This window comes from Pseudophryne corroboree, chromosome 6, assembly GCF_028390025.1.
Source record: "Pseudophryne corroboree isolate aPseCor3 chromosome 6, aPseCor3.hap2, whole genome shotgun sequence".
NCBI classification, from domain to species: Eukaryota; Metazoa; Chordata; class Amphibia; order Anura; family Myobatrachidae; genus Pseudophryne; species Pseudophryne corroboree.
In genome coordinates, this window is record NC_086449.1 from 816144521 (window position 1) to 816165418 (window position 20898).

Below are 20898 nucleotides of genomic sequence, written 5' to 3' on the forward strand. Positions count from 1 at the left end.
GCCTGGTGGGGAATTAGAATGAAATAGAGAACAATACACACGTGAGAGGTTTGTTACCTTACTTATTGGACCACCCTCCTACATATATTAAATAATACAGCTTTATAAAAAAAATCATAACAACTGCATGTCTGGAAACTGTAACATTTGTTTAATCCCTGCAAAATGTATAATACTTAACATTAAATAATGGATACTAAAATAAATACATTTTTATGCATGTTGCGCCTATATGTATTAGGCACGGCCCTTAATATAAGTGAGCCAATACATCCATGTCTCGTGACAAGTTCAAGTTTGTGGGGAATATAAAATGCATACACTGGCATCTGAGGTTAGGGACTTTCATTTCTCTACTGCTGCAGCGATGGCGTCTGCTGATCTGAGACAGGAGCTGGACTGTTCCATCTGCCGGAACATGTATACAGATCCTGTAACCCTGAGATGTGGCCACAACTTCTGCCGGGCCTGTATTGATTGTCTGCTGGATACACAGGAGGGGGCTGAAGCTTATACCTGTCCTGAATGCAGAATAGAGTTTAAGAAGCGTCCTGTACTGCAGAAGAACGTAACGCTGTGTAACATAGTGGGGAGGTTCCTGTCTACTCGGCCAGATCAGGAGGAGACTGGGATCTTCTGCACTTACTGTATTCACTCTCCTGTACCTGCTGCTAAATCCTGTCTGCATTGTGAGGCTTCTCTGTGTGATAAACACCTGAGAGTACACAGCAAGTCAGCAGAGCACGTCTTATGTGATCCCACCACTGCCCTGGGGAACAGGAAATGCTCCGTCCATAAGAAGATCCTGGAGTATTATTGCACTGAGGACTCTCTGTGCATTTGTGTGTCCTGCAGTTTGGCTGGAGAACATCGGGGTCACCAGGTGGAGATGCTGGATGAGGCCTCTGAGAAGAAGAAGAAGAAACTGAAAAATTATCTGCAGAAACTGACCACAAAGAGAGAGGAGACTGAGAAAACAGTCCAAAGACTGCAGGAGAGCAGGAAAGAAACTCAGGAAAAAGTAGTTGTTGTAACAGGAAAAGTGACCTCTCTTTTTAAAGTCATCAGGAGACAACTGAATGACCTAGAGAAAAGAGTCCTGAGTGAGATCTCCAGGCAAGAACAGCGCGTTTCACTCTCAGTCTCTGAACTGATCCAGAAGCTGGAAATAAAGAAGGACGAGCTGTCCGGGAAGATGCGTCACATTGAGGAGCTGTGCAACATGTCTGATCCAGTGACTGTCTTACAGGAACCAGACACAGGGGACTTGTGTGATACTGAGGACACAGAGACACATGATAACCAGGTCCATGCCGAAGGTGGTCTCAATATGGGTGTTATTTCCGAGACATTATATGCAGGGCTATCTGATATAATAAGAGGTATAAAGAATGGGATTTATGTGTCAAAAGTTACAGACATAGTTCTAGATGCAAACACAGCTGCTAATAATATACAGTTATCAGGTGACAGGAAATCTGCATCCGAGTCACATAAAAACCAGAATCATCCAGAAACACCAGAGAGATTTCAGTATCGTCAGGTAATAAGCACCAGGGGATTTTATACAGGTCAACATTACTGGGAGGTGGAGATGAGCAAACCTGGGAGATGGATGGTGGGGATGTGTTATCCCAGCATAGAAAGGAGAGGGGATCAGTCAGTCATTGGGTATAATAACAAGTCCTGGTGTCTGTGTAAGGATAATAATCAGTATGTGGCGTTGCATGATAATAAAGGTATAAGGCTACCTGATAATATCCGCTGTGACAGAGTGAGGGTATATCTGGATTATGGGGCAGGGCAGCTGTCCTTTTATTCCCTGTGTGACCCAATCAGACACTTACACACCTTTACTGCAACCTTCACTGAGCCCCTCCATGCTGCATTATTGGTGTATAAAGGTTCTATCAAGATATTTGGGGAGAACCGTGAATTGGGAGAATTGATTCTAAGATTTCTGCCCAGAGACTGGTGACATCATGGGGAGAGGATTCTGATTGGTACAATTTTTAGACAATAGACTGAGACAATGGGTGGAGCTACAACTAAGTGTCTTCTGTTTTGCACCAGGTGTTAGAAACTTTTATTATAAATATATAAACATCCATCTCTGTGGTACAGTATTTATCCGCCTCTGACTCAGAGATACACATGGTCCTATTGCATGCAGTGTACGCTGGGGTTAATTGGGATATTTTCTCTGTAAAGGTCTGCACACTGGGAATTGTAGGCCAAGAGTGTATTTTGCATGATGTAAAATGGGTTGCACTACAACATCCAGGATTGCCCATTGTTTTGGTTTATTAATCATATTTATCAAAATCACAACTCGTATCCATTATTATTTTCCCTCCATTCTAAAATTCTCAGTATACTGCCCATTATGTGCACTACTGGATGAGGTCAGTATTTTGACGGTAAGTTCATGTACGCTTCTGCAGACATGAAATGCAACAGCGCAGAGCATTGGAGGGAGAATGAGGTTACTCTGCTTCCAGGATACCCCACAGTTCAAATCATTTCCCAGCCACATGCAAAGGAAGAGTTATATGTAACCAACGGGTAATGCCAAGTAACACAGCGTTCTATGTAGACAACTCCAAGTGTCCAAGATTATTAAAAATAAATGTATATATATGTCATATATATATATATATATATATATATATATATATATAGACGAAGAGAAATGGGAGCACTCACCAGTCTTCATTATAGCAGTAATTTATTTGAAATTCATGTCAGACAGAGCATCGACGTTTCGGTCCTCACTTGGACCTTTGTCAGGACAAAGGTCCAAGTGAGGACCGAAACATCGATGCTCTGTCTGACATGAATTTCAAATAAATTACTGCTATAATGAAGACTGGTGAGTGCTCCCATTTCTCTTCGTCTATGCAATTTACTGGTGATTCTGTATAAGATCCCCAGTTTTGGAAGGCACCCCAGCAAGAAATTTGGAAAACGTGAGTGTGGACCTAACGTTTGATATATATATATATATATATATATATAAAAGAACCTGAGAATGTATGATTGTTAAGTGCCTTGTCCCATTAGTCTCTCCAATTATGGCGGGTTAATGTACAATCCAATCAAGCTATCTTGGAAGTGCAGGTGGTCTGTTGGGGAGCCTGAGTTGGGGTGGATAGAAGGACCCCCCAGGCCAGCTATGGGGGCCACTGGGTCTGGACTGTATTGATAACTGAATAGTATCCCCAGCCTGCACTTATACAATACAGTAAAACATTCTATATAAATCCTATAAAGTACGGAGCTTCAGGCCCAATTTAAAGTGGCTGGAACTGTAATTCTGTACATATTTACTAAAATCTCTATAAACCGCATTGTTTCTACCTCTGTCTTTGTATACATACAAGCTATTATTTTATAATGTATGTGTTGTGTTTCTGTTATGTGATTTTTTTAATTAAACTGAATACATTTTATCGAAAGAAGAGCGATACACGTTACTCAAGATCGTTCTACACAAAGATGTAACAACTCATTGATGTCATATGACTTACTGGTTAATAGGTCTGTACACTGACCCAAGCATGTGTCTCCCCCAGCAGCTGTTTTTGGTGATGGGATTCTGGGATTCTGCTGCACTTACTGTCCTTGTGGCAGAGAGGACCAACATGTCCCTCTATGAAGTTTCCAGCGTTACTCAGACGAGCGTGTTTTGTTTCACTTCTTTCTTAAGTGCAACTGCTTTTATTTAACATTAAAAACTCTTTGTAATCGTTATTACTGTACTAGTAAAAGGAACCAGCTTAGGCCAGGACACCACAGTCCGCCTCCTCCCAGCAGGTCCTCCTTTTCTCCAGCTAGGATTTGTCCCGTCTACCTAGCAGTGGGAGCCCCTGAAGAGGCAGCGTGCTCCCATGTAGGAGACAGGACAGGCCTTAGCGGATTATTATATAGACAACTTCTCCAAGTGTTTCTAGAGGTGTGCAGTAACCCAGTTTCCCTGCTGTTCCACCTGCTCCGTTCACCGGCTGGCCAGGGTGTAACCAGCGTCTCCAAGCTCCGCCTTCGGCCTGCTACCGTGCTGTGCTTAGGCAAGCAATGTTTGGGGATTCGTCAACACCACACAGGAGTGGTAAGGCGGCGTGTCGACACATACAGAGGAGAACCGTGGTTCCAAGCGCCATGGTAGGTTAAGAGTTTGGTGGTGGCAGTGTAAACCCGCCCACTGCGCAATGGGTGGAGTCAGTAACAGGCAGTTACTGACGGTAAGCAGGAATCCCCTATGAGGTCAGGTCCCGTGTGACCTAAACATCCATTCTGTGTACTGGGGACCGTCCGGTCACAGTCACCATACAATAATCTTATTTGTTGCTTGACTGCCACACAGTATATTGACTTTTCCAGTGACCGCCAAAAAGTACAGATAGCATCTCAGTTCTCACCATACAGTACACCATTCCAGTGACCTATATTTAGTGTAGACAGCAACCCCATGAGCACCATACAGTACAGACAGTTTCCCAATGACCACCATACAGTACAGATGGTATCCCAATGACCACCATACAGTAGAGATAGCATCTTAATGACCACCATACAGTATAGATAGCATCCCAATGACCACCATACAGTATAGATAGCATACCAATGACCACCATACAGTACAGATAGCATACCAATGACCACCATACTTTACAGATAGCATACCAATGACCACCATACACTACAGCTAGCATAAAAATGACCATCATACAGTACAGACAGCAACCCAATGACCACCATACAGTATAGATAGCATACCAATGACCACCATACAGTACACATAGAATCCCAATGACTACTACACAGTACAGTAGCATACCAATGACCACCATACAGTACAGATGGCATCCCAATGACCACCATACAGTACAGATGGCATCCCAATGACCCCCATACAGCACAGATGGCATCCCAATGACCACCATACAGTAAAGATAGCATCCTAATGACCACCATACAGTACAGATAGCATCCCAATGACCACTAAACTTTACAGATAGCATATCAATGACCACCATACAGTACAGATAGCATCCCAATGACCACCATACAGTACAGATGGTATCCCAATGACCACCATACAGTACAGATGGCATCCCAATGGCCACCATACAGTACAGATGGCATCCCAATGACCACCATACAGTACAGATAGCATCCCAATGACCACCATACAGTACAGATAGCAACCCTATGACCATCATACAGTACAGATAGCATCCCAATGACTACCATACAGTAAAGATAGCATACCAATGACCACCATACAGCACAGATAGAATCCCAATGCCCACCATACAGTACAGATAGCATCCCAATGACCGCCATACAGTACATATGGCATCCCAATGATCACCATACAGTACAGATAGCATACCAATGACCACCATACTTTACAGATAGCATACCAATGACCACCATAGAGTACATATAGCATCCCAATGACCACCATACTTTACAGATAGCATACCAGTGACCACCATACAGAACAGATAGCATCCTAATGACCACCATACAGTACAGATAGCATCCCAATGACCACTAAACTTTATAGATAGCATATCAATGACCACCATACAGTACAGATAGCATCCCAATGACCACCATACTTTACAGATAGCATACCAATGACCACCATACAGTACAGATGGCATCCCAATGACCACCATACAGTACAGATGGCATCACAATGCCCACCATACAGTACAGATGGCATCCCAGTGACCACCATACAGTACAGATGGCACCCAAGTGACCACCGTACAGTACAGATGGCATCCCAATGGCCACCATACAGTACAGATGGCATCCCAATGACCACCATACAGTACATATAGCATCCCAATGACCACCATACAGTACAGATAGCATTCCAATGACCACCATACAGTACAGATAGCATCCCAATGACCACCATACAGTACAGATAGCATCCCAATGACCACCATACAGTACAGACAGCAACCCTATGACCATCATACAGTACAGATAGCATCCTGATGACTACCATACAGTACAGATAGCATCCCAAAGCCCACCATACTTTACAGATAGCATACCAATGACCACCATACAGTACAGATAGCATCCTGATGACTACCATACAGTACAGATAGCATCCCAATGCCCACCATCCTTTACAGATAGCATACCAATGACCACCATACAGTACAGATAGCATCCCAGTGACCACCATATAGTACAGATAGCATCCCAATGACCACCATTCTTTACAAATAGCATACCAATGACCACCATACAGTACAGATTGCATCTGCTGAAGCATTACCCTATAAGGGGGGGAAGGTTAGATCTGTCCTTCTCAGGGATGTTTATATCTATATCATCTAAATTTGTGCATTTATTTTGACAGATTCTTTTTTAATTGTTGGAAAATAACTGTCACTAATATTTGAATTTCTCGCATGGTAAACAAAAGAGTATATAGCTGTATTCATGATAATAATAATAAGAAGAAGAAGAAGAAGAAGAAAAAGAAAAAGAAGAAGAAATGTAATAAGCATTTTTTATGTAAATAAAATGAGTTTTCACCAATTATTTCTTCCTAAGGTATTTAGTATATTTAAGAAATAGGTCTTCACAATTTGGATCATTTCTTTAGGCAAACTGTGGGCCTAATTCAGAGATGTAGGAATTCCTGATGTTATCGCACATCTCAGATGTTTTTGATCTGCGCATGTGCACACCCGGGGCTGCGATGTCACAAACTCTTCAGTATGTTGGTGGTGCCGGTGGGGGGGAGGCAGCGTCAGGCAGCGTTACAGAAAATAGGGGAGCGTTGGCCATGTTTTCTGGACGTGCTGAAGCCAGTGAATATCTGAAGCAGCGTGAATTTCCAGACCATTGTGAGTGAGCCGAGAGTTACTCAGATGATCCCATGCTGCGTCTTCATCAGGCGCAGCAGCAGATCAGGGAAGCCAGCATGAAGCGTCTGTTTCCTGTATATTATCGTACTGCCTCTCTGTGATCTGCGCCCATCTCTGAGTCCAGACAGATGTGTGTCGGTGTTGTGGCCTCACAGATACATGACACGGTACAGTGCAGTTTATTCAATACTGTACATGTTAAATATCTGTAATATAAAAACTAAGAATTGTAAATCGTCAGACAAGGAAAACTGGTGATAGATTTCTGGTTACATAGCCATAGTTCTGTACAACTAGTTACTGTGGGGCCCATTATTAATTATGGGTCACTTACCCATGTGGAAATGCTACTTTCCAAATGTTTTTAGTAGCGGATCTATTCAGGCCCGAAGGGGCCGCCTAGAATTCAGCAAACTTTTGGAACTGAAAGTTTTGAGAATTTGCCTATGGGTTGGTTCCCGGAACCTCGCTTCTCCCTATCAGAAAGAGGTCCCCATTGTGAAGAGGGGTCCAAGCAGATCCCTATGGCCTTGCGCCCATTGCATTCATGGTCACACGTGCGCTCAGACAATCCCAGGTCAGTCCCAGCAGTGTAAAATTCCACTGCAACTCATGGTGAGTTGGATATACAATTTTGCTTCTTGGCTTCCTCATTTCCTCTCCTCTGACATTCCCTCCTTTATCCTAGGTGATTTCAACATTCCTATCTATAACCCCACAAAATCACCTGCCTCTAACCTCCTTAACCTCACCTCTTCACTTGGTCTCTCCCAGTGGACCTCCTCCCACTCCCATCTGAATGGATCTGGTTTTCACTCACCATTGTGATAATTCTGATTTCTCCAACTCCCCTTTTCCCCTCTCTGACCACCACCTGCTCTCTTTTAACTTATCTATTTCTGCTTCCCCATCTCTCCCTCTTAAAGCAACCATCTCAAAGCGTAACATTGAGGCTATTGACACTTCATCCCTATCTTCCCGACTCACTTCTTTCTCCTATTCTCTCTCACGCCCTGAACAAGCCACTTCCCTATACAATGCATCCCTTGCTCTTGACTCTGTCGCTCTGGCTACCACAATTCACCCTCGTAGATTAACACCTCAACCCTGGCACACCAAATGCACCAGATATCTTCAAAAATGCTCACGTACTGCCGAGCGACACTGGAGGAAATCACGCTCTAAGGCAGACTTCCTCCAAACGTATGCTCTCATCCTTCAGTGCTGCCCTTTCCCTTGCTAAACAATCATACTTCAAAATTCTCATCTCCTCCCAGTCTTTCAACCCCCGGCTCCTCTTTGTCACTCTCAACTCCCTCCTCTGCCCACCCCCACCTCCTCTCCCCTCCTTTCTGTCTGCTCTTGACTTGCCACTTATTTCACATCCAAGATTGACTCCATACATCAGTACATCACATCCCACCAGACCATCAGCAAACAGCCACCTCCCATCCCTTACCACCCCTCCCCTTCCCTCAAATCAACTCTGACATCTTTCTCCCAAGTATCTGGGGAGGAAGTCATGGCTCTCATCCGTTCCTCCCCCCCCCCCCACCACCACCTCTCAACTTGACCCTATCCCCTCCCGCCTCCTCCATTACCTCTCTTCTTCTGCCTGTTGCCTGTTCCCATCTTGCCCACCTTCTCAATCTCTCCCTCTCATCAGGCACTGTCCCCTCGGCCTTCAAGCGTGCACTCGTCTCCCCTATTCTTAAAAAACCTACCCTTGACCCAAACACCGTCTCCAATTACCAACCAATTTCTCTCCTCCCTTTTGCTTCCAAACTCCTTGAGCGTATTGTCTACAACCGCCTTACTTCCTTTCTTTCCTCCAACTCACTGCTGACCATTTCCAATCTGGTTTCTGTTCTCTCCACTCCACTGAAACTGCCCTCACACCAGTCTGCAATGACCTCCATGCAGCAAAATTTAAGGGCCAGTACTCTCTGCTTATTCTCCTTGACCTCTCTGCTGCTTTTGACACTGTAGACCAACCTCTCCTTTTGCAAATCCTTCACTCCCTTAGTCTGCGTTATACTGCCCTCTCCTGGCTGTCTTCCTACCTCTTTGGTCATTCCTTCTCTGTCTCCTCTCATGACACTACCTCCCGCCCACTTCCACTAACTGTTGGTGTCCCCCAAGGCTCTGTTCTTGGTCCTCTCCTTTTCTCTCTCTATACGTCCTCTGTAGGTGAACTCATTAGCTCTTTTAACTTCCAGTATCATCTCTATGCTGATGACACTCAAATCTACCTGTCCTCCCCTGACCTTTCCCCTGGTCTCCTCATTCATATATCCAACTATCTCTCTGCTATCTCTTCCTGGATGTCCCAGCACTTTCTTAAACTCAACATGTCTAAGACTGAGCTGATCATCTTCCCACCCTCCCGCATAACCTCACCTCCCAAAATCTCATTATCTATTAATGGCACTATTATCTCCTCTAGTCCCCAAGTGCGCTGTCTTGGAGTAATTCTTGACTCCTCCCTCTCCTTCACACCACACATTCAGCACCTCTCACAAACCTGCCACTTTAATCTCAAAAACATTTTCTGGATTAGACCCTTTCTCACCCAGGATGCCACCAAGACCCTTATCCACTCACTGGTCATATCTAGACTGGACTACTGTAATCTCCTCCTATCTGGCATCCCTGACAAACACCTCTCTCCACTCCAATCTATCCTCAATGCTGCAGCCCGGCTCATCTTCCTCACCAAACGCGTTACGTCCACCTCCACTCTCCTACAAGCCCCTCACTGGCTTCTCCTCCCTTTCAGAATCCAATTAAAACTTCTCAAACTTTTACATCTCTGATCTTATCTCCCTTTACTCTCCCACCCGTCCTCTTTGCTCTCCTAATGCACGCCGACTCTCCTGCCGACTGATTACTTCCTCTCACTCCTACCTTCAAGATTTTTCATGTGCTGCTCCTTTTTTCTGGAATTCTCTACCTCTCACCCTCAGACTCTCCACCTCTCTACAAAACTTCAAACGGGCTCTCAAGACCCATTTCTTCACCAAACCCAGCCAAATCTCCTCCTAACCCTCTGTTCTACGCTCTCTATGTACCCCAACTGTGTCACCCCTGTCTGTCTGCCCCTCCCCTTTAGAATGTAAGCTCTTACGCACAGGGCACTCAACCATCATGTGCTTATCCTTCTCTTACTTAACATCATCAATGGCACCAAATCCCGTGGCTTCTGCCACCCTGATACTTATTCCAGTGTCCTCTGCTGATGCAACTATGTTTATTTTCCCTGTACTTGTCTTATATTGTTTTCAACTGTAAGTCACTATTGTCCTGTTTTGATTTTTCATTTATGTACTCTATAATTGGGCGCTGCGGATCCCTTCTGGCGCAATATAAATAAAGGATAATAATAATAATAGTAATACAATAGATTATTATTGGGATGAATTATCAGTATTGTTTTTATGAACAAATTTGTACCAAGATAAATAAAAAATCTGAGATTTCTGGTGGATGACGCATCGTGCATGGACGCATCTTACTGACGCTCCTCCATACATTTCAGAAACCTGCTTCAGTTACCCTCAACAACTGTCCTTATTTGAAATACTTTGATTTTATATATATATATATATATATATATATATATATATATATTGTCCTTGCTGTGACATGGAATAAATTTGTACTTCATTTTTCACCTTTAAAAAGTCTCCGAGTGCCGCTGCTTGTCTGATGTGGAACATATATATATATATATATATCTCCTATATATTAGCCCAAGTCTGTGACTCTGTGCTAGCTGTAACGCTGGGCGGAGTTACATGGTGGGTGGAGTTATTCAAATGAGTCACAGAACTGGGCAAATCTATAGGAGACCAGCAGCAGAAGCAGATGGTATGGCCATGTCACAGGCAGGGGTGCATACCTCCCAGCTTTCTTCAGGCAGGAGGAGACACACACACACAAAAAACACCACACTGCGAAAAGGGGGCGTGGCCAACACAAGGGGGCGTGGCTTCACGGGAGGGCCCCCATTTTCATCAGTGAGGGGGCATGCCCAGCGCTCTGTAAACTACTGGCATGCCCCCAGGGGCAGATTATGAGTCTGGGGGGCCCAGGGCACTTAAGACAAGGGGCCCTATCTCATTGCTGTGCCTGCTGTGGGAGTGGGGGCGTGGCTTAATCGCGCCCACGAAGCCACGCCCCCTTATGCAAATTCCAGGGATTTTTTTTAATGGGATTTTGGCCCCTCAGCTAGAGGTAAATCCAGAGGGGGTGGTCGCTTCCCCTACACACCCGCACAGGCAGAAGAAAGCAGGGAGACTGCTGCCTCCCTGCAACACCACAGACCTGCCAATATGCAGCAGCGTGTGCTGACTGTAGCACAATGCTGCCGCTGTTACTGGCAGGACGGGGGAACTTCTGAGCTGGGACAGAGCTACTCCAGCCGGGGGTCCACTAAAACTGTGGGGCCCATGGTACGTACCCCTTGCCCCCCCCCCCTTTAATCCGGCTCTGCTGCTGGAATCCCCCCTTAATCCGTACCCCCTGATGCCCCCTCTCCCTCTGTCTCCACTAAATTCACTGCTGCTCTGCTAAGCAGAACAGTGAGTACAGGAGCTTCCCAACTGCCACCCCCCCCCCCCACCCCCCCCGCAACACCACCACCACCGCGGGACACTGGGGCCCGCGGGTGGGACAGCGGGACAGACCCTAAAAAATGGGACTGTTCCGCGAAAATCGGGACAGTTGGGAGGTATGGGGGTGAGTGAGGGGGTATGCCATACAGACTGACAGGCACCGGCAAACTGTGTGCTTGACCCCCCACATCAGCATACTCAGCAGGGTCTCACTGGCGCGGAGGAGCGTCACTTTCTGGCACACTCCACGCTTCTTAGCTGCAGTTTTGTGGGGCACCTGCCGCTGTGCAGGTTTCATACTGCCTCAATTATCTCCAGCCCCGGCAACCCCACCGCTAGCTGCAGCGCTGCCACCCGCAGTGAGGTGCGCCCAGCTCCTTCACACACTTTAGCTGGCGGGCAGCGCTGCAGAAGTCCGCGCTGCTTGCAGGCTCTGACCCCTTCCTCCCTCCAGCCACAGCGTCTCCTGGGGGCTAACCAGTCACTCCCAGTCTCCCCTTACCACAGTGCCCGGCAGCTGCGCGAGGTCTGCGGTGTGTGACTGAGGAGGGGGGGATGGATGCGGACGGGCAGAGGAAGCAGGACTCCAGCCTGAGAGAGTCAACCATACCAAGTCTCCACCAGCAGCAGATCCCAAAAGGTTGGAGTGGAACAGCAGCAGCCAGCAGCAGTGACTTCGGTAAGACACAACTGTCTGTCACCACTGTTCTGTCCCTAATACCAATCTCTCCTGTGCCCTGTGTTCTGTCATGTCCCTGTCACCCTTATCCTGGCCCTTTCACCCTTATCCTGGCCCTGTCACCCCTATCCAGGCCCTGTCACCCCTGTGCTTGCCCTGTCACCCCTATACTGGCCCTGTCACCCCTGTCCTGGTCTTGCCACCCCTACCATGGCCATGTCACCCCTATCCTGTCCCTGTCATTTCTGTCCTGGCCCCGTCGCCCCTGTCCTGGCCCTGTCACCCCTGTCCTGGCCCTGTCACCCCTGTTCTGACCCTGTCATCCCTGTTCTGACCCTGTCACCCCTGTCCTGGCCCCGTCACCCCTGTCCTGACCCTGTCACCCCTGTCCTGGCCCTGTTACTGCATACCCTCCAACTACCTTTTTAGCAGGTACAGTACCCGTAGCGCCTCCAGACCCCTCCCCAATGCACCACACGTCCGCACCTTCCCCTCTACCACATGCGGCACCCCACCCCTCCCCCACACGCTGTGCCTCCAGACCCCCTACACCATCCGCGGCTTCCACCCCTCCGCCCCTCCACCACCCACAGCACCTCCAGACCCTCTCCACCATCCACCCCCCCATATGTCTCCCCCCACACCTGCCCCCCTCCACCCACAGCATCTGCAGACACCCTCCTCCATCTGCGGTGCCCCCCTCATCCACCCCTCCCCTACCTGCCCCTCCACCACCTGCAGCACCTCCGGACCCCCTTCCCCATCCGCCGCACCACCTGTACCTGCCCCTCCCCTACTCACGGCACCTCCGGACCCCCTACCCCACCCCCGCCCCTTCCCATCCCACAGCACCTCCGGAACCCTTCACCCATCCGCAACATCCCCGCACCTGCCCCTCTCCCACCCTTGGCACCCCTGCCCTTCCCCCACCGGCAGTGCCTCCGGACCCCATCCCCCATCTGCAGCCCCCACTCCTCTGCCCCTCCCCCACCCGCAGCATCTCCCGACCCTTCCCCATCCGGGCCCCCCGCTTCCACCCTCCCCTCTACCCGCAGCATCTACAGACACCCTCCCCCATCCACAGCCCCCCCCCCCCCCCCGCACCTGCTACATTCTGTACATGGTGCCCTGCAGGTGCTGTTCATACCGTCGCAAGGGGCTGCGCCTCCTTCACCATCGCACACCCTTTCATTGTGCAATATTTAACCACTAACAAAGGAATGCAGATGATACTCCATATAACACAAATATTGAACCCCAGAAAGGCATGCAAGGGTTAAGGGGGCGTAGCCCCTTGCGACGGTGTGAAGAGCGCCCATAGGGCGCGATGAAGCACCTAGTATATATATATATATATATCTACAGCTGACGAGGGCTACCTCTGGGTTCTTTATTCAGGATGGAGGGCCAAATTCAGCATAAGTTGTAGTATTGCAAAATTCTGCAAAACTACAACTCCTTTCTCTAGCATGCGCCCAGCACAGGGCACGGTCGCCCCGCATGCCGGGTTATTCCCCCCGCTAAAATGCGAGCGATTCGCTAAACAGCAATGCGCTTGCATTTTAAGGGTAGCCCCCTGCTTTTGCAGCCTAGCTGCGAAGGAGCTCGCCGGACCACCATGTTTTGGGTCACAGCGGCTGCGTGTGACGTCACGCAGCTGCCGCGGTCCACCCCGCAATTGAAGCGGACACGCCTCCATTGTCTGGACCGTGCCCCCCATACACCGCCACAAATGTCACCACCCCCCTGCCGGGACTTAGATTCTGATCACGTGCAATCGCAAACTAAGTTCTTGTGCATGCAGCGGCGTGCACGCAGACGTGCGGAAATCGCTGGATAGCAATTTTCACTCTTCAGCGTTTTGGTGCAAACTTCTCCAAAGGCAGAGGTTCTCAAACGCGGTACTCAAGGCACCCCAATGGTCCAGGTTTTAAGTTTATCCATGCTTGACCACAGGTGGCTTAATTAGTGCCTCAGTCAATTTGATTTAACCAACTTTTCTGAGCAAACGATATACTTAAAACCTGGACCGTCAATGTACCTTGAGGACTGCTTTTCAGAGATGTTGTCCTAACTATCTCCTCCATCTCCGATGTCCTTGCTATCTGCACTGACTCCGGGCTTCGGGTTGACAGTGTGTGCAGCTGCAGGAAAGGGAAACTTCCCGCTGCTGTCGCTCTCAGAGGGACTGGAAGGTCCCTCTGCCTCCCCGCCGCACCCTCCTCCAGTGTTTGCTGTGCTGCCGATCGGTCAGCACGGCAATATCACCCTCCCCTATCCCCCTGGCAGCTGCAGATAATAGCAGCTGCTGGGGAATTGTAAATGAACCCCCACAAGCCCCCGTGTACCTGGTGGCTGTCCGGCAATTAAAATAAAAGTCGCGATGGTCGCAATGTTTTCAATGTTCCCGATGTTCCGATGGTGACAACCGATTTTCGGATGTTTTGGGGCGGTTTTATGATTATTTCTACAAACATTAAAAAATAATATATATATTTTAACTAAAATCGTTTTGGATAGGATGAAATACGTGTTCTTCATCTAATTCACTCAGAAAAAAAAAAGACAATTTCTGAGCGGCTTTTGAAAAAAAAACAATTGTCAGTTAAGTAGTAAACAATTTATATCTCGCTCCTCAAACTTTTTTTTTTTTTTTTTAAGTCTCTGACCCTTTCGGTTGCTAAAAACTCTCTGTTTCATGATCTATGGGGGTCATTTCGAGTTGATCGCTCGCTACGGATTTTCGCAGCACAGCGATTATGACAGAACGGGGCTAATCTGAGCATGCGTATGCACCGCAATGCGCGCGCGCACGGCGTACGAGTACAAACAGGTTTGGCGAACGCAAGGAGAATGACAGGAAGTGGGAGTTTCTGGGTGTCAACTGACCGTTTTCTGGGAGTGTTTGGAAAAACGCAGGCGTGGCCGGGCGTTTGCTGGGTGGGTATCTGACGTCATTACCCGGACCTTCGTCACAGCAATCATCGCACAGAATAAGTAACTGCAGGGCTGGTCTTATTCTGCACAAAATGTGTTTGCTGCTGCGCGGCTGCACAGGCGTTCACACTCCTGCAAAGCGAAAATACACTCCCCCGTGGGCGGCGACTATGCGTTTGCACGGCTGCTAAAAGTAGCTAGCGAGCGATCAACTCGGAATGAGGGTCTATGACAGTTGTCATTCCAAAAATATGATTAACACGATTTTCTCCTAACTTATCAGGTTTTTTGCAATCTGTATTATACATGATGACAGACTGTATGTTCTTTATTATTTTACTTCCTTACCCTTGTTCTCCTTCCGTACTATGGTACTATGAGCATAATTCAGCATGATTTGTAGTTCTGCGAGAATTGTCTAACATGCGAGGGGCCGCCCAGCACAAAGCAAGACCATCCTGCATTCCAGGTCGTCCGTCCGTCCCCCCCCCTTTGAAGGCAGTCGACGGGCACCCATGTTTCAGGTATCAGCGGCTGCATGTGACGTCACGCAGCCACTGCGGCCCGCCCCACAAATGGACCGGAAACGCCTCTGTTGTCCAGACCTCCCCCAAACGGCGCGTCTATGCCTACAAAACGCTGCGTCAATGCCCCATTCCAGCCCCCCGCCGGGACTTAGACTGCGATTGCGTGCATTTGCAGTTTAAGTCCTCACACATGCGCGCAGAGGTGTGCGCACATGCAAAAAAAGTGTTAAAATCTGCAAATAGCGATTTTAGCACTGCAGCGATCCGTGCTGAATTAGGTCCTATGCAATCCATAGCAGTGCGCATGCAGTAGGGGGTGTAAAACAGCTTCTTGCTGAATTTGTGATCCCGGCACTGCACCACATCACAGCCTGGGATCAACATCGCCACTCAGCTTACTCAGAATCGCCTTCGCAGGGCGGCTTGCGAGGCCAAGGAAACGGCATCTTGCAATGCAGTTTTGGCATCGCCACTCCCTGAAAACAGGGGGCGACATGCCCCCTTTTCTGGAAGTGCCGGCTGCCCCCACCCCTTCTCCTGGATGACCTCTGCTTGTCAATCAGGCAGAGGCGTTCGCAATCCTGCGATGCGATCGCAGGACCAATTCTGTACATTTGTAGAACGGTTCCTGCGCCAGCGGTTTCCCGATAATTGGGAAATAGCGCAGGGGATCGCTTATACCTGAATATCCCCCTATGTTTCATATAGGTCACTATATGTAAAAAGAAATCTACACACTGCAGCGTTTTACAAGCTCAGACGTCTGTCATTAAGAGCACATTTATCTCCCCTCTCCTTGTTCCTACGCCCCAGTACTCCTCTGTTCTGCTGATCAGACTGTGTAGCAGAGCCCTTTCTAGACATTTTGGATCCCATTGAGAACACTAAAAAAATGCAGCCCGCCCATATGCATATAAAAAAATTATATTTGTGCACGCCCCCCCAAAAGGGAGCGTGGATGCGCAGTAATGGGAGTGGCTTTCCTGCAATGGGTGTGGCCTTGCAGGAAAATGCTACTTTTCACCTACATAGTGTCCCTGACACTATATTATACCCCACACAGTAATACCCCTGACACCATATTATACCCCACACAGTAATGCCCCTGACAACATATTATACCCCACACAATAATGCCCCTGACACCATATTATACCCCACACAGTAATGACTCATACACCATATTATGCCCCACACAGTAATGACTCATACACCATATTATACCCCACACAGTAATGCCCCTGACACCATATTATACCCCACACAGTAATGCCCCTTACACCATATTATGTCCCACACAGTAATGCCCCTAGCACCATATTATGCCACACACAGTAATGCCCCTGACACCATATTATGCCCAACACAGTAATGATCCATACACCATATTATGCCCCACACAGTAATGCCCCAGACGCCATATTATACCCCACACAGTAATGCCCCTTACACCATATTATGCCCCCAATGTAATGCCCCTTACACCATATTATGCCCCACACAGTAATGCCCCTTACACCATATTATGCCTCACACAGTAATGCCCCTGGCGCCATATTATGCCCCACACAGTAATGCCCCTTACACCATATTATGCCCCACACAGTAATTCCCCTTACACCATATTATGCCCCACACAGTAATGCCCCAGACACCATATTATGCTCCACACAGTAATGCATCTGTCACCATTATAAGCACCCAGTTATGCTCCTGTCACCATATTATGCCCCACACAGTAATTCCCCTTACACCATATTATGCCCCACACAGTAATTCCCCTTACACCATATTATGTCCCACACAGTAATGCCCTGACGCCATATTATGCCCCACACAGTAATGCCCCTTTCACCATATTATGCCCCACACACTAATGCCCCTTTCACCATATTATGCTCCACACAGTAATGCCCCTGACACCATATTATGCCCCACACAGTAATGCCCCTGACGCCATATTATGCCCCACACACTAATGCCCCTTTCACCATATTATGCTCCACACAGTAATGCCCCTGACACCATATTATGCCCCACACAGTAATGCCCCTGACACCATATTATGCCCCACACATTAATGCCCCTTACACCATATTATGCCCCACACATTAATGCCCCTTACACCATATTATTCCCCACACAGTAATGCCCCAGACACCATATTATGCCCCACACATTAATGCCCCTTACACCATATTATGCCCAACACAGTAATTCCCCTTACACCATATTATGCCCCACACAGTAATGCCCCTTACACCATATTATGCCCCACACAGTAATTCCCCGTACATTATATTATGCCCAACACAGTAATTCCCCTTACACCATATTATGCCCCTTACACCATATTATGCTCCACACAGTAATGCATCTGTCACCATTATAAGCACCCAGTTATGCTCCTGTCACCATATTATGCCCCCACTTTAATGCCCCTTACACCATATTATGCCCTACACAGTAATACCCCTGACGCCATATTATGCCCCACACAGTAATGCCCCTTTCACCATATTATGCCCCACACACTAATGCCCCTTACACCATATTATGCCCCACACACTAATGCCCCTTTCACCATATTATGCTCCACACAGTAATGCCCCTGACACCATATTATGCCCCACACAGTAATACCCCTTACACCATATTATGCCCCACACAGTAATGCCCCTGCCACCATTATAAGCACCCAGGTATGCTCCTGTAACCATATTATGCCCCCACTGTAATGCCCCTGTCATCATATTTTGCCCCTACTGTAAAACAGTATGCCACATTACCTGTTCGTTGTCAAGGAGTGCTGCTCTTTGTCAGGGGATCCCCCAGCCCCCACCGCCGGTCTCTGCAGTCCCGGTGGAAACCGCTGTTCGCACGTGCCCCCAGTTCAAAATATTGAAAATGACCTTCTCAATATGGCCGCCACCTCCTCTAGCATCCTTAATAACTCTCTTCTATGAGGCAGTGGCCATTTTGGGAGGGACATTCTCAATAGTATTCCAGACGGAATATTGTAACATGCAGTTGCCGTGTCGGCAGACCCCGTGCACAGCTCGCCCGGCCCTAGAAACGGCACTATTGTGTAGTTTTGCATACATTTAAATATTAGAAAGCTTGTTGTTATGCTATAATCCTTTTTTACATATCTATCTAAAGGAATAACTTTGTTTCTCCTATTATTTGGAATAATGGCCCTCATTCCGAGTCGTTCGCTCGGTAATTTTCTTCGCATCGCAGTGAAATTCCGCTTAGTACGCATGCGCAATATTCGCACTGCGACTGCGCCAAGTAATTTTACAATGAAGATAGTATTTTTACTCACGGCTTTTTCTTCGCTCTGGCGACCGTAGTGTGATTGACAGGAAATGGGTGTTACTGGGCGGAAACACAGCGTTTTCGGGGCGTGTGGATAAAAACGCTACCGTTTCCGGAAAAAACGCAGGAGTGGCCGGAGAAACGGGGGAGTGTCTGGGCGAACGCTGGGTGTGTTTATGACGTCAAACCAGGAACGACAAGCACTGAACTGAACGCAGATGCCGAGTAAGTCTGAAGCTACTCTGAAACTGCTAAGTAGTTTGTAATCGCAATATTGCGAATACATCGGTCGCAATTTTAAGAAGCTAAGATTCACTCCCAGTAGGCGTAGGCTTAGCCTGAGCAACTCTGCTAAATTCGCCTTGCGAGTGATCAACTCGGAATGAGGGCCAATGTGTTTCTTGTGTATGTTTATCTGACTTGTTGTTTGTCTCTTTGTATGGTTGTACATCTTTAACAATTTTCTAGCAATAAAAAACATTTATTTTTTTTAAACCTTGAATTTTGATTTAAGCGACTATGGTGGTCATGCCGAGTTGATCGCTAGCTGCCGTTGTTCGCAGCGCAGCGTTCAGGCTAAAAATCGGCATTTCTGCGCAAGCGTATGGTGCGCAGTGCGCACGCACGTCGTACTTTCACAAAAGTCGACGTAGTTTCACACAAGGTCTAGCGACGCTTTTCAGTCGCACTGCTGGCCGCAGAGTGATTGACAGGAAGTGGGTGTTTCTGGGAGGTAACTGACCGTTTCCGGGAGTGTGTGTAAAAACGCAGGGGTGTCAGATACGAACACGGGCGTGCCTGGAAAAACGCAGGCGTGGCTGGCCAAACGCAGGGCGTGTTCGTGATGTCAAAACAGGAACTAAACAGTCTGCAGTGATCGCTAGCTAGGAGTAAGTCTGGAGCTGCTCAGAAACTGCACAATCTTTTTTTGTAGCAGCGCTGCGATCCTTTCGTTCGCACTTCTGCTAAGCTAAGATACACTCCCAGAGGGCGGCGGCCTAGCGTTTGCACTGCTGCTAAAAGCAGCTAGCGAGCGATCAACTCGGAATGAGGGCCTATAGTGTGATCCTTGCAAAAAACAAAAAGTTATAATTATCATCTTATAAAATGACCTTTACTGTTTTCAATATAAGTACATGTCCTGCATGATGTCCCTTTATTATTATTATTATTATCCTTTATTTATATGGCGCCACAAGGGATCCACAGCGCCAATTGCACAATACATAATCAAATGAGCAAACAAGAAAACAGCACTTACAATTCAAGACAATATAGTACAGGTACAGAAAACTCGGGGTTAGGTTCCATCACAGGGAGTATGGAGTATAAGATAGTGTAAGTAAGAAAAGGAAAGGAACATGAGGAAAGAAGTCCTGCTCTTGCGAGCTTACAATCTAAAAGGTGAGGGGCTAACAGACCGGGGTGACACAGAAGGGGTAGACAGTGAGCATAGACAAGAGGGTTAGGAGGAGAGTTGGCTGGGTTTGGTGAAGAAGTGGGTCTTGAGAACCCGTGTGAAGTTTTGTAGAGAGGTGGAGAGTCGGATGGGGAGAGGTAGAGAATTCCAGAGATAGGGAGCAGCACGTGCAAAATCTTGTAGGTAGGAGTGGGAGGAGGTAATCAGTAGGCAGGAGAGATGGCGTGCATTAGCAGAGCAAAGAGGATGGGTGGGAATGTAAAGAGAGATAAGGTCAGAGATGTAAGAGGGAGAAGAGTGGGTGAGAGCTTTGTAGGTGATTCAGAGAAGCTTGAATTGGATCCTGAATGGGAAGGGAAATCAGTGAAGGGGTAGCAAGAGAGGGGATGTGGATGTAGTACGTTTGGTGAGGAAGATGAGACGGGCAGCAGTATTGAGGATAGATTGGAGTGGAGTGAGGCATTTTTGAGGGAGGCCAGACAGGAGGAGATTG

At 47.6% G+C, this 20898-nt stretch overlaps 1 protein-coding gene across 1 annotated transcript; it reads left to right on the top strand.

The window, feature by feature from the left end:
- The first annotated feature begins 367 nt into the window (after window positions 1-367).
- Window positions 368-2280, top strand: LOC134933712 (E3 ubiquitin/ISG15 ligase TRIM25-like). Its single transcript, XM_063929114.1, has one exon. The coding sequence runs from the start codon at window positions 368-370 to the stop codon at window positions 1976-1978; it is 1611 nt and encodes a 536-aa protein (XP_063785184.1). The 3' UTR covers window positions 1979-2280.
- Window positions 2281-20898: the final 18618 nt, after the last annotated feature.

Excerpts from the sequence above, each read along its gene's own strand:
- LOC134933712 (XM_063929114.1), top strand. The coding sequence starts at position 368 with ATGGCGTCTGCTGATCTGAGACAGGAGCTGGACTGTTCCATCTGCCGG.